Consider the following 14511-nt stretch of genomic DNA (forward strand, 5'->3'; position numbering starts at 1 on the left):
TTTTACGCACGCACAGGGAGATATTGAAATGATAAGAACCCTAGATTCAGTCGTAACTGGGGTTTATGCTAGGGTATTTTCTGAGACAGGGTATGGCTCAAGCACCATTTGCATTTAACATGTCTTCTGAAAATAAATACTTCAGTCTTACTCTTCACATCACACATAGCCTGAAATAACTACATCTTGGTGAGTTTGTGCACTGTGCATTAAGTTACATGTGCTGAGGGCATTTTGTACAGAGGCAACAAAGTACAGAGTGACTGAGGAGAGAGCTCATGCAGATGGTCAAGTGTAGCACACAGCTGCACAACACATGTGGAAGCTCAAGCCATTTTCAAAGCTATGCACCTGAAATCAGGCATTTTAATAAAAGTGGTTCAATTTTCAAAGGCAATGCAAACAATGTGCACTGAGGTTAACAGGAGATCAAGTTACTCTGCAACCCTGCAAATCAATCAGCCTTAATTAACTGCTCACCTTTGGATTCAGGCCCTTAACTTCAAGCATGAATTTGAGCATGCTAGCCTCAACAACACATGGCAGGGTAAGTAATTGTAACAGGATACCAAAATGCTCCAGTACATTATCCAGCACAAAGCACAAGGGTAGCCATTTTGACAAGGTTGATGTCCCAAAATAACTAGGTACCTCTGGCTGATTTTTTGAAGAACTCTTTCCAAGCATGTGCTATTAAAGATCTAACCCCACCTCCAACCAAAATATCTTCTGATACTCTTCTGAGTGAGGAATGACCTTTTCTGTTCCCGCATATTAAAAAAAAATTCATTTCTCCTTGACAGGCAGCTAAAGGAATATAGCCAGTGAAAACATTCTAGCTTTAAAGGGAATCTCAAACGGATCAATTTAATTTTTTAGCTATAATCTGATCCTCTAACAGTATCCATAGTGTTCATTTGCACACATTTCATTTACAAAAAGGTGGAAGAGTATCTTTTCACCACGCTCTCCTGTTTCAAGACTTTGCTGCTAGTAGATTTTGGACAGGAAAGGTACAGAATAGGGACACATTTCTGAAGGATCTTTCAGTAGAAAGTAGGCATTTAATTGCTCCTACATCTCCGAAAATTTCCCCTCACAAGACATGACTTCTCTTGGCGTCAATCTGGCATGATGGAGGGAGTGTGTTAATGGGAAGGGGAACATGGTAAGACCTCGTGACTGAGGCCAAGGTATGCTGGCTAATTGCAAACCCCTCAGCCATTCTCAGTTACACTAAGGACAAATCCATTCAATTCAAAAGGGTCACGTCAGCAGAGGAGGAAGAGGAGCGAATGCATACATGTTACCGTGAAAAAAAAAATACGTAGAATGAAATGGCGTTGTGGACAGCTCAAATTTGGCAGCTGCAACCCAAGAGCCATTTCAGCACTGATAGCAATTAGTCTAACATGTTTTCTCTTCAGCAGACTGAATGGGAACACTGCCTCCCACAACAGCAGAATTTTTTCAAGTTTGCTGTGCTATTATGTCAAGTACTATATTTCAAGCACCACCCCAAGCAACGTGTCTGCAGGCAACTACAGGAGCATGCTAGAGCATTATGCAGCGTTTAAAATATTATCAACCAGAGCAATCATTTGTAACACAGAACATACAGTTTTCTAACATACAACCCACAGCACCTAGGTTGTGTCCTGTGATTTCTCTTAACAGAAAACTTTTAAGACCAGCTCTATTAGAGCTTGATTTTTCATTTGATTTCACAGCATCTCTATTCCTGTAAAAAACAGAACCAAAACCAAACAACCCCCCAAACATACGTGGGCACCAAACTCTGAATTTAGCCTTGCTTTCATCTCATATTATCTGACCTGCTAACACACTGCACAGGGATGGGGCAGAGGTGCCAACAGTAGAAGAGTATCTGATTCCTAGGATCGATTTTATTTCAGTCCTCCTATGAAGGGAGGAGAGTGCTCATTTCCGGTGATATGCATTTGCCTTAGCACTCTAAACTACCTAGTAGAGTCTGGAATGAGGAATTGTAACATTCCCCAGGAAATATTCCACGTTAATGTGCTGCATACACAATTCAGTCTTTAAAACCAAAAGCACTGGCTGACTCCCCCTTCAAATTTGGTGCATGATACAGTGCAGTAAGGACAATACGAGTTTAACACAGATAAAGGGAACTGCAGTGACAGCCTAACATACCTCTTCCTCTGTCATCGATTCTTCAACTCCTTCCTCTTCAACTATGAAACTCTCCTTCAGCTTCAGGTACTCTTCATACTCTCTCTTCTCCTCTTCTTCCTTTGCCTTCCTTTTTTCCTCTTCCTGGACAGAAAAGATGGCAAGTGGTCAGTTTGCACCTCCTCAAATCAGGTTTAGTTTCATAAGTTAAGCAGTATCTTCTTTATCTGCAGGGCGGTTTTTCATTAGGACAAACTACAGATAAAAAGGTTTCCTAAAAGCCCTCTAAGTTCTCACTTGGTTACCTCATTAATTTCACAAGCTGCTCTGCCATTCTTTTAAGATAGTAACCATCTAACACGGCAATACAAGCTTGAACACAATTCAATACCCCTAGGCTAGTTCCTAACAGATCTGATAGAGGGGAGAAAAATGCTCTTATATAGCAAACTGCTTTCTTAAATTTGCATGAACATGCGTCTTCTGCGGATCACATGACAGGAAGTCCCTGCCCCCAATTGCACTTTGATGCAACATCCACGTTCTTAGTAACTAGCCCCGATTCTGCTCCTGACATGCACTAGCGCACGTTTGGAGCAATCATAATGAGTAGGAGAGTTATACTGGTGTCCATCCATGTGAGTGAAGAAGCTGGCTTGTAGGAGAGCTTCAAGTAAAACGTCTTTCTAATTATATACAAGAAAAGTACGTCTATGTATAACAGAAGGAACTGTATTAACTGCATGTTTTATCATATGAGACAAACATACCCATACCTTGTCTTTGTGACAACAGTATAACTGTGCTAAGATGAAAATAAGAAGTTATTTTACAGGTTTGAATGACAATCAAAACCTACAGGCTCTAATTTTAGTTATTTATAATTAAAGAATTTGCAGATATCTACCCTAAAATAAATTTTTAAGTCTTCAAAAACAGTTGCAAAAAATAACTGCAGACCAAAACATGCTAAGCCAGATGCGTTAATACCAATGAAATGATAATGCATATAAGTGATGCAGAATAGCCATGCATGCTCACACAGCAAAACTGTAGTTATAAAATAATCTCTAGCACATTCAAAATCTTAAAGAAAAAATTTCAAATAAGAACAGTTTTGTACTTGGAGCTTACCAGTTTGCAGCTTTCCATGACTTTTTTTTTTTGCTTTGCTAATCTTCAAAACACTTTGCACATATAGATTTACGCAGAATAAAAAGTTTCCTTACACAACAATTTCTCACTCAGAAAAATTCATGTTTGCACACCATGTGGTACAGTCAGATTCTATTTTGATTTTGACTGCCCTCTGGTTAGGATCGCATTGTAAATGATTGATTAACACTTAGAAAGATGAGTTTTTCAAATTTCAGTGGCTGTCTTTACTTTGCTTTAGTATTACTTGGCACAGGAATTAATCTCTTAAATAACAATTGTATTGACTTCTAAAAGCTTACTGTTCTGAATTTTTTACATTAATAATGGTAACTGCTTCCTTAAAAGGCTGCAAAGCAAGCACTTTATTCCATTAAAACAGGAAGAGACAGGAAGAGGTCATACACCAAGTATATTGAAAAACGTTCACGTTAAAAAAGACTCCATGTAAGGCCAAAACCAGCAAGATAACCCTGTTACATTATGCCCATAGGGCATGAGAGTGATGCCCTTCAATAAAAACTGCAGAGAAAACGTATTTGGTCCCAATTATACTTAATCAAACTCCTGGAAAGTCACAAGAAGAAATGCTATCAACGTGCAAGTACAGGAAAAACAAGACTGAAAGGGTCCTACTGTATGTGCAAAGTCAAAACCGTTCTTAACGGCTGTCTCATGAAAAAACTACAGATCTGAGGAAGCTCTTGAGAAAAAATGAGATCATTTTCTGGGTCATTCATCACCGTAACGATTGTTACGATTATGGGCTGAAGCCCAGCTGTATATATATATATATATATATTTATATATTTTTTTTTACTCTAAGTGCTGCAACAGCCAAGAACAACATAACCATATTTCATTCGGAAGTGACAGCAACTGTTCCTTGCTTGTGAGCACATCAAATTTAATCTTGATCCTGGAAATAAAATAAAAGAATAAGGTTCTTCCCCTTAGTTTATTAAAATGGTTGTTATTCAACAGAATTTGAAATGAGAAAAATGACAAAAACTGAAAATTGCTTTAGCAAATAAGTTATATATGATTCTACAAAAAAGAAAAAAAATAAAAAAGATGGTGTCCCATTTACAACTGGGAGTAACAATAACTGAACAATATTTTCCTGGTTTTGAAAGGTCCAACAACAAACGAGCAAGCCTTGCTCCTATCTCTCTTATCTAACCGAAGAACGGTACCTCCTCCAATTCTGTTCAAGTTTGTCAGCATGTTAACATCAGTACTTCCACTTCCAACACCGCACAGAGACACTTTTCTGCCTGTGAGAAAGGTAGAGCGCATAGCTCTTGGCCACCAGTCCCTCTTTTGCCATCTCCTTACAAACCAATCTATTTTCCAGCTCCTCAGTTCCCACGCTGTGGTCAGCAGAGCACTTCTAGGTGGTCTGAGCCACACTGCTTTGGTAGCTAGGGCGTATCGGCCCTCAAACCCTTATGTTTCCTCTTGGCTGCAGCCTCCTCCAGAACGCTAAACATTTCCAGAAGCTTTTTAACCAACAGCCCAAAAATCCCAGCCACTCCCCACACATCTGTGTCACATGCTTTGCAACCTAAATTCAACTGCAACTCACTCCAGAGAAAAAGGAGGATGCAGCCAACTGTAAATTGGTTCAAAGCAAGAAGAGAGATGACTTTGCCCAAGTGGACTGGGAGAAACAAGCAGCAAGAGCAGTGGGAGCTCGGCAGGAGGAACCCTAGCCAAGCCTGACCGCCTGTTAACACACTTATTTCCACTAAGTTCCCCCCCCCCCCCCAAATCACTCTAGCGTTATTCTCTCACATGTCCAAGCCCTACAGCAATTACATTGGAAGGTGCACAGTCAAATTTAGCCAGGATGCGTTCCCACAAAAAAAACCCACCTGCCCGTATGCGTAAACTACACATGGAAACCCGCTGAGCCCCAGTTCAGGACTGCAGAGCCTACTAATTAAACAGAGCCCAGTACTTGCTCTATACATGCCATACAGGCTGCACTCGGCTTAAATACGCGTTAAAACAAAAAACCCAACTTCACTGATGGGGTTTCTTTACCCCTCCCTGTTCTGATCTCATATTAACTGCTGTGCAGTTAAGTGGCATAGCGCTTTTGCTCAGCGGAGAGATAACAGCTGAGCCACCTCCCCTAAAGGATGGGTGGAGAGGAGGGGAAATCCCAGCACCATGGAAATTTGGTAACTGCTGCTACTCACCTTCAGCTACCTCTTTTTTTTTTTTCCTGTTTGTTTTTTTTTTGAAGCAGGTTGGCTTTTCTCCTCACCCACCTAAGCGTTACTCAAACTGGGGGCTTGTTATGGTGCGAAGACTCTTTTTTTGATCACTTTCCCATACTGCTCATGAAAGAAACTCTCCCACTCTGATCTAGTCTTTATTGAAAAAGGTCATTTAAAAAAAAAAAAAACAAACAACTTTGTCAAAAGAGAAGACAAGTTTTTTCCTCCTCTCTCCAGTCAAATACCCATATTATCACTTGGATCAACTCCGTCTCTGCTCACTTGCTATAAATCTCACATGACACTTTGGTAGACAGAGACCCAAGAGCTTCCAGAGCTCCATGCAGTTTGCAGCTCTCCAGCACTGTGGGACACTCTTTTCAACAGTTTCTGCTCTTCCTATGCTGGATCTGCTCAGCTCTGGCTTCCCAGTCCTTCTCGCTGCTCTCCAGGCTTCCTCCATTCTTATTGCCCACTGAGAGCCTGGATTTGCCATCAGGCTCCTTTCAGATCGTTAGTTTTTGTTTGCCTTTGATCACGATCACAACAATTATTTCCATGGCATCACAACCGCTACTTGTGCCAACTGCCCAAAAGCCTCATCTTCTACCAGCTTAAACCCAGAGTGACTTTAAAACTCTTTCAGATTTATAGCTGGAAGCAGACCCCAAGTCTTGGGACCTCCTCGGGGAACAAAGAGCCCTCTGGGATCCTGGGACGCTACATAACTAACTGCAGTTTTCTGGTTTGGTTGATACAGCTTGTGGAGGTTTATCACACAGCAAAGGGCAAGGGTAACTGGGGACACTGTCCAGCAAGAAGATATCGAATCCCAGCTCCCAGCTTTCAATTCAGTAACCCAGTTAAGGTGGCTAAGAGACTAAGCGATATTGGCCCACACAATAAGCAGCTTTTTTAAGCTTTGTCTAAGCAGCTTTTGCTGAGAATGGAAACTGCTAGTTGTGAGCTGTGCCATCTTTCCTCCAGATCAGATAAAAGACCAACTTGCTGACAAACAAATCATTTATAGGCAGCTCATTCCACCACTTAGTGGAAGAGATCTCATTGCTGGTGAGGAATGTAGAGCAAGCATCGGACTCTCTTCAGTCTCTGTCTGTCGTCAGTTGTTCCTGTTTGTGGCTCCGATTCCTTCACGCACAGAACGAGGAATAGGATATTGGCTCCTCTGCCAAATACGTTGAGGTTCACCGACTAAAGAAACCCCTCCACCGTGTAACGTCCAGTTTTTGGTCTGATCCTGCAAAACCTGCACTAAGTGGAAACGGACTTAACCTTAAATAGAAGTAAATGATTTGGCATACAGCAGATTGATCTCTAGGTTTTTCTCACTGTTTAGACAGAAAAAGGAAAACGCCTTTAGAAAGAAAAAAGAAAAGAAAGAAAGAAAGTGTTTCCTATCAGTCCTCATCTCCTCAAAACAAGTGTAGAATGAGTTCCCTGTAAGCTTTTCAAGGAAGTTGTAATGCTTAAGAAGAAATTAATTTTCAGGAAAGTGTACGTGCTTAAAAACTGATGCTTAAACTGAAACCATGTAGTAATCTTCATCAGCCTCTGAAAGTGCACTGTTTATGCATGAATAGTGGGTATAAATGCAAAGCCAGTTAATGAAAGGGTCTGCTGAGAAGCACACAAACCTCAACGTCCACATAACGCTACACATGATAAAATAACCCAACAGTCTACATTTTAAAATTAGGTGCTTATTCTTACATGATTAAATATCAAATCAAAGAGCCAAAACTTAAGGGCCCTGCTTCTCAAAAGCTTCAGCATCATTCTTGGAATCACTAGCAGATTCTCCAGTTCTATAGTTTTGAAGATGCAAACCATTTGTATTTAGGTGCTTAAATACACAGCAGAAAAACCTAAATTTATTCTCCTAAGTTTGGAAACTTTGGGTACAACTGTACTTGAGAGAAATCTTATTTTATATATCAGCAAACAAATGCCCATTTCCACTCCTGCAGTGGCCTCCTTTTACTACCCAACAGTTAAAAGTCTGCTCACTGGAAGATCAGTAGTTTCTCCTACTACATCAAGCTATGTTTGAAGAATAGCTCACACTGCAATGAATTCGCAGGTAAGAGGCCCTGTCTGATGCTGCCTTTTAGTACAGAAGAGAGATCATTGCGAGCCCTGTATCAGCATAACTAGAAGCTGTTTCCTTAGCACAGCAAAGCTGGGCTGAGGGAGTAAAATCTACAAAAATCCATGGGCACAGGAAAAAAGCTCTTTTGTGAGCAATCTGCAAGGTTTTGTGTAAAGACACTGTTTTGCAACATCAGAGGAAGTTCGCTCTCATTGATAAGGTGTCGGTTGGTAAACCATCTCACCACCAAAAAACTCCAAGAGTGAAAGGGAAATCCCCGGGGTAAAGCAGAGCTGAAGCAAATGCCAATTATGAAGGAGCTTCCTCACATATATAGCCAATCAGGTCATCAGAACACTGGAAAGGAAACTTGAATTTAAAAATATATTATCTGGTTTGCAACACTGGAGCCAAGGGGCAACCACATTTTATTTATATGTGCATATAAATATGTTTAAATAGAAGCAGGGGGTTATCTTTCTCAAGAATATGCAAGATTTTAGGCCTTGTAAGTCCCTTGAAGGTACAGCTTCCATTTACAGTTCAGCACTATGTAATGCAGTGTAGAGTTGCCTGAAAATAATTGGAAAGATATCTCTGTTTTTCTCTTGAAAACTCACCTTTTTTTTTTTTTTTTTTTTTAAATCTGACTTAAGGATTCATTGTTTCCCAATTCCATGCATCTCAAACTACTAGAGCTGGGGGACGGGGGAAAGCGGGGTTAATATTCACAGTGACTTTATCAAAGATCAAAGCCAAGGGATTTCTACAAGATCTGCAAGCTGCAACATGGTTTTCTGTCTCCTTGAACCTATTTAGGCTTCCTTTATCATCTGACAAACTTTTAGATAGTATTTAATGGCACAGGAATAATCTGTTTGTGTTGTCTAGGATTCAGCTATTAGTTTAAGGGTATAGCTAATAGGCTGAAAGGTAAGTCTCCTTTACACAAAGCAAATCCCAATGTTCATGGAAGTTGAGACATTTTTGGTAGTACTTCTTTAGACAGACTGAAAAAAGATTCTAATTGCAATTTAGCTAACCAAGTTGGTTGCACAGGTAACTTGTTTTGTAACTAGCTCCTCATCACCAAGTTCTCTGGCAATTAAAATCTATTTGCAATTAAGCTAAACTTCACCAGTAAATTCATGTGAAAAACAGTTGGTTTACATGTTTGAATGTGCAGCAAGCGAAATAATGAACAACTCATGCACATAAGATTTACTTTTCCTGGAGGCGGTAAACTCATCGTTGGTCCTAATACCTTTCCTGAACTGCACGAGAAAAAAGAAATAAAAACTATGAAAAGACTGGCCACTGTCACTAGAACTGCAGAAATAATTTGATGTATTGGAAAAGGAAGGAAAAATGAAGTCATCCGACAACAAAAACTATTTTCAGAAAACCTTCAGTAATAAATTCTGAATTTCTTGTGCTTTGTGGGATTATGTGGCGCTACAGACGTGCCAATAACCAAATTGCTTCCAAAAATGCCCTCTGTTTTTATACTCCTGACTGATCAATCACTACTTGAACAACATTTCACAACTTTGCCTTTCCATCTTCTAATATATATAGGAAGATAGTAGCATCATGTGTGCAGTCCACAAGGGCTCACTCCAGACAAAACGTTACTGGCAAAAATGAAGAATCCTTTCCCTAGAGGAACATACAAATGACATCTTTTATCCTATGCATTCTGTAAAAAAACAACATAATTTTAGGCCCACATGGGAAATAAAGGATCAGAGAGGCAACGTCCTTTACATCATGCAATGAGCTTGTAAGAAGATTTGAAAGTTACATGTTGTGATCGTAACGACAGCTTGTGCTTACATGTACAGTAATCAAGTATCTATTCATCCAATTCGTTTCCTGTCCTCTTACCCAGTGAAGACTAAAGCATTAAAATCTTGTTATTACAATGCTCCCTGTAAATACTGCTTTCTGTGCTGACTGAAGCAGGAACTCTGAGCAACACAGCCTAAGCACGCAGATGTCTTGAATTGATCTGTTTCCTGTTAGACTCATGAAGGCAGAGATGTAAAAATTACTAAATGCAGTTCAAGTTGAATATTAAATGTTGTCAGACATTTTTACTTTGATCCACTCAAAATGTTTAGTGGCTATTGAATTACCAACCTGTCTCAGACCCAGCAAAAAAATTATACATATATACACATACATACACCAGTCAAACTTCTTCCCACTGAGTAGCAGAATAACATTCATGATGCAGCCCAGCGGGTTGGCTTGCTGCCCTAATTAAGACTACCAAGGGAAGAAAAAAAAAAATTCATTCTGTAATTTTAACCTTAAGTACCTGAGAAAGTTATTGCCTGAAGTGAACAGTGAGCTAGATTCAGGCATCTGAGCACTTTTCAAAATTCCAGCAAGTAAGTACTTCTTTGCATTGTTAGGCATTGTTGTTCAAAGAAAAAAAACAAAGCTCTAATTTATGCTACTCATTTTTACTAAGCCTTGCAAAATGGTGGTGGAAGCGTCCTAGTGCAGTGTTTACTAGGAACATTGAAAATTAAAACAAAAACAAATGAGATGTTCCTGAGTCAAGCAAAGTAAATTAGCCTAAAATCGAGCAGAAATCGCTAAGTCTGCTTTACTTCTTTCCTTTCAAATGTAGCAGTTTCTGTATGAAGAGATCTCTGGGTAGAATTGCACCTTTATTTTCTACTGAGTTCTTCAACCATGCCTGACTGATCCAGATTAGGCAGATGTACTTTTACACCCCAGGTCATACTCAGAGGCAATCAACAGAATAACATCTTTGCTGTGGGCTAAAACTCATTTTGAGCAAGTGGGCTGAGCTCAACTGCTACTTGCCTGGCAATTCAACTGTCTTGCTGGTCACCATTCTGGAAGGAATTGAAAGTCTGCTGTTAGCCTTTTGTAAGGAAAATTAAGCTTACACAACAGTACTGTCCAGCCAGTGTGCTCTCCTACTTCCCCTAAAATATTTAAGCCAGTTGGTTCATTTCAATCAACTTTTGGGGCTTTCCGGGATATTAAATTCCTAAAAGCTTAAAAAAAAAAAATGGAAAAAAGGAATCAGGTTGCTGGGTAGAGGCAAAAACACTTGGAACAATGCATTGCTGAAAGGAAACCTCCCATCTGAGCAAAGTAATTTGTTATGTTTGGCCTGTAGGATGGACAAGTCCCACAGCAAGCAGGATGGGCAACAGACACGTTCTTTGGAGGCAGCCAGAGCTTGTCTCGAGTCTTGCTAAGCTGGAAGTATGAGGGGGAGAAACCGGAGATACATAGAACAGGAGAGTGGTCACAGAGATCACAAGGCAGAAGTGGGTGCTATCGCAGTGCGTGGGCAGTGGAAAAGGCGTAGACACAGATCCGTAGGAAACCAGGTCTGATAGTCCCATTTGTATGAAAGAGCTTGTGTAAGCACAGGAACGGTTGGGACTAGCCGAGTTCAGTTGTCTGGTCTCAGGGTTCTGGCTTTGGTCACTACCAGACACTTCTAAATTTATGCACCTTCCCCAGAAGGGCGGTTTGGAATAATTGGTCCCTTGAAAATTTCTTTTTCAAGCCGCTTTATAACCCAAAGTCTTGGGCCACGTTACAAAATATCCTGATGTTTTAGTACTGACAACCTTCTCATCCAACTCAATTTCTGAAATTTAGGAGCCTTCTATTGATGAAAAGGGAACAAAAGAGAGCTCAGAAGACAGATGATTTTTCAGGGGATAACCACTGAGGTAAGCACACATTCTAGAAGTTACACATCATCTCATGGATACAACCTGAGTGCGTAATGTATGAAAAAACATTCGTTAAAAAATTGAGTGGCTTTATCCTGCCTTCATGCCCTCAACTAAGGAAAGAGAAAAAAAGACGAAGCATTTCCCCTTAAAATGTTATCAGTAACACATTCCCATTTATACAATTTCTGCTTAGAACAAATTAAAATAAAACTGCTCGCTACAAACTACAGGCACACATCTCCATGCATGTTTGAGTAGCCTGGAAAATTCACACTGAAAGCTGTGCTTCCCTGGGGTGGCAATTATCCAGCACAGGATTGTGCAGGACACCTCAGTCCTTGCCTCCAGGAGCATGTTGCAAAGCTACCACACAACTTGCTCAAGGCCCAAAGAGAGCGTGAAGCGCATTCCTCCTTCTTAGCCGGTAGCGCTCAAGTCTGTAATACACAAAGCAGCTTTGAAAGAACTGTTTGCCTTCCTTACTGAGGAAAGTTTTTAACAGAAGTATTTCAATTGCATAGTATCTGTTTTTCTGTGTCACTTCTGCTAACACAGCCTCATATATAGAGTTTAGAAGTCTTTAACTGTAAAGCACATTGTAAAATTGTGCAATTAGAATTAAACTTCACAGTTTTGCACAATACTTGCAAAACTGGTTGCTGATGCCTTTTGCTTTCTGCCCTGCTGGTTATTGCTACTAGGCAGGCAGAGCTAACCAGCATTACCTGATGGGACAACAGGCAAAGGGCGCGAGTTGGAACTCAGATTTCAATTAAATACATGGAAAAACTTTTACCGTAAGTGTGATCAACTATTGGAACAGGGGCCCAGAGAGGCTGAGAATTCTCCATCCTTTGAGACATTCAAAATTTGGCTGGGCAAGGTCCAGAGCAACCTGCTCTAACCAGACCTGCTTTGAGCAAGAGGACAGACCAGACTACTTACTTCCACAGGTCCTTTCCAGCCTAAACTGTTCTGTGATTCTGTGACAACCAAACTTTGTCTGTCAGATACCAAATTGGCTGCTCTGAAAATTTCTACTGCTATTAGGTACAACTCCTTTCTTCGCATATCCCCACTTAAACTGGTCCAGACAGACTGGGGGCCAACTTTAAAGGCTATGTTTATCAATATATCAAACTATCCAGACAATTTTTCATTGCAGCACAGCAGTAGCAGACAAGCGACTGGATCCCCTAACAGGGGATTGGTTTTATTTTGTCCTAGACTCTGACTGCAGGTGGGCCCTTGCTGCTGCATGTGTGTTCAGACATTTGGAGCAGGAGTTCTTTCACTTATGCAAAGCCCTTGGGTGAACAAAGTTGGGATCTTTAGTTGAAATCGCTCAACATTACTGTAACTCAAATTAAATGAAGCAACTAAAAAAAAAAAAAGATGTATACAATGCTAAAGACAGACAAAGGGAATTTTTCCTCAGCACAGAACTTAAAAAGAAAAGCAATGTTATAAAGACAAACTTGGTTCAAAATTTCCACCTACAAATTACAACCAATCCCACCTGTCGTTCTTCTTCAAGACGTATTCTCTCCTCTTCTTTCCGCCTTTCCTCCTCTCTCTTTGACTCAAGTTTTTTCCGTTCTTCTCGCTCTGCTTCTTCAGCCTTAAAATAAACATCATGCAAGTCCAGATTTAATCTTCCTGAATATATACAATTTTTAATTTCATATTGTGATACTGTAGGAGGTATCACAATATCGCATGTTCAGAAAGAAAGAATAAAGAAACAAACCAATTAAAAGAAGTCGTTACCAATTAACTTTTTTCCCTAGATGCAAAGAATACTTAACATTGTGATAAGTTTATAAATTACTCCTCTGAAGACTCTTTCTCAATAAGCTTCTTCAAGCTTGGTATGTGCACATGAGCTTATTACTACAGTGATACTATAAAATGCCATGACACAATACTACTTTTCTCCTCACTTGAAATTTAGTTAGAATGGCCTGGGGGGGGGGGGGGGGAGGGCTGACACAGGCGAAATACAACCTATGTAAACCTCTGCAAATACATTTAAATTTTATGGATTAACCTGGGCAGAACCTCATTACAAAAAAATAGTTGTACAGGTCTCTTCATTTTACTATTTTTTTTTTTTTTTTTTTTTAACCAAAACCAGCAGAGAGAGACTGTTGCAAAGGGAGAAAAAAATTAAAAAGACTGTTTAATGTATTCTTTAGAGATCTTTTTAAAATTGTTCTTCAGTCTCTTACATACGCTTAAATTTGAATATATTAAGAATATATTAAGACAACAAGTAGAAGACATTCTTACAGAGGATTTGTGGCTTTGAATGTTTGAGTGCCAAAGGCCTAACTAAGGAATTTATCTGGCTAAAAGGGAAAACAACAATCATCATTTTTAAAATGAAACAAATGATTCCTCACTCCACCAACCAATGCTCATCTATCTACATTCAATTTTGCTCAGATTTTTCCACAAAAATCAAGGCCAATTACATAGACTGAATATGGAAAGTTATGACAAAATGGTTAAAGCATAGAGCGAGTGAGAAAAGGATGGTAATGGAAGTCTATATATAATCATATGTGTTTGTATCAACTGCCCTGTTAGAGGGCATGCTACTAAAGCATAAAGCAGACACTTTTGCCCTGCGTTTAAATCTCAGGCTACACTAAAATTCAAGATGGAATTTCTCTGGCTTTGTTTGGGCCCTCTACACATTGGAATCTTTGGCAGTTTTATTAAAGCACTCTATTTTACAAGATGTGCCGTGTCCACTTTGCACTCGAGGTTCTGCTATGCAAAGCCTGTTTCAGAGTTGCATCTACTTCTTGCAAGCCCATGTTCCAAGTTACAGAACAATACAGAGTTTGGGGGAAAAAAATCTAACTACTAAAAGGAATTGAAGCATAACACTGCAGTCATCCACGAGCATATTTCAGAGAGTAAATTTCAAAAAGCTTATTGCTTTCCTGGAATTAACAGCTACTTACTGGATAAAACTGAAAAACTTTAAATGGGTAATTTTACACACAGAATTAAGAAACTGAGTAACTGAAAAGCTGCAGTACGCTTGCTCTGTATACTTGGTCTGCTTTAAGGGCCAAACTCCAACCAAAATATGACTGTATCACAGATTTCA

At 39.7% G+C, this 14511-nt stretch overlaps 1 protein-coding gene across 1 annotated transcript in view; it reads right to left on the minus strand.

The window, feature by feature from the left end:
- The window catches only part of DDRGK1 (DDRGK domain containing 1), a 43685-nt gene that overhangs the window by 9254 nt on the left and 19920 nt on the right, over positions 1-14511 (minus strand). The window contains exons 4-5 of the mRNA XM_068943797.1: positions 12907-13008; positions 2179-2301 (exon numbers count right to left, since the gene is read on the minus strand). Coding sequence (XP_068799898.1) covers positions 2179-2301; positions 12907-13008 — 225 coding nt within the window. The remainder of the gene's footprint in view (positions 1-2178; positions 2302-12906; positions 13009-14511) is intronic.

This window comes from Struthio camelus, chromosome 4, assembly GCF_040807025.1.
Source record: "Struthio camelus isolate bStrCam1 chromosome 4, bStrCam1.hap1, whole genome shotgun sequence".
Lineage (NCBI taxonomy): Eukaryota > Metazoa > Chordata > Aves > Struthioniformes > Struthionidae > Struthio > Struthio camelus.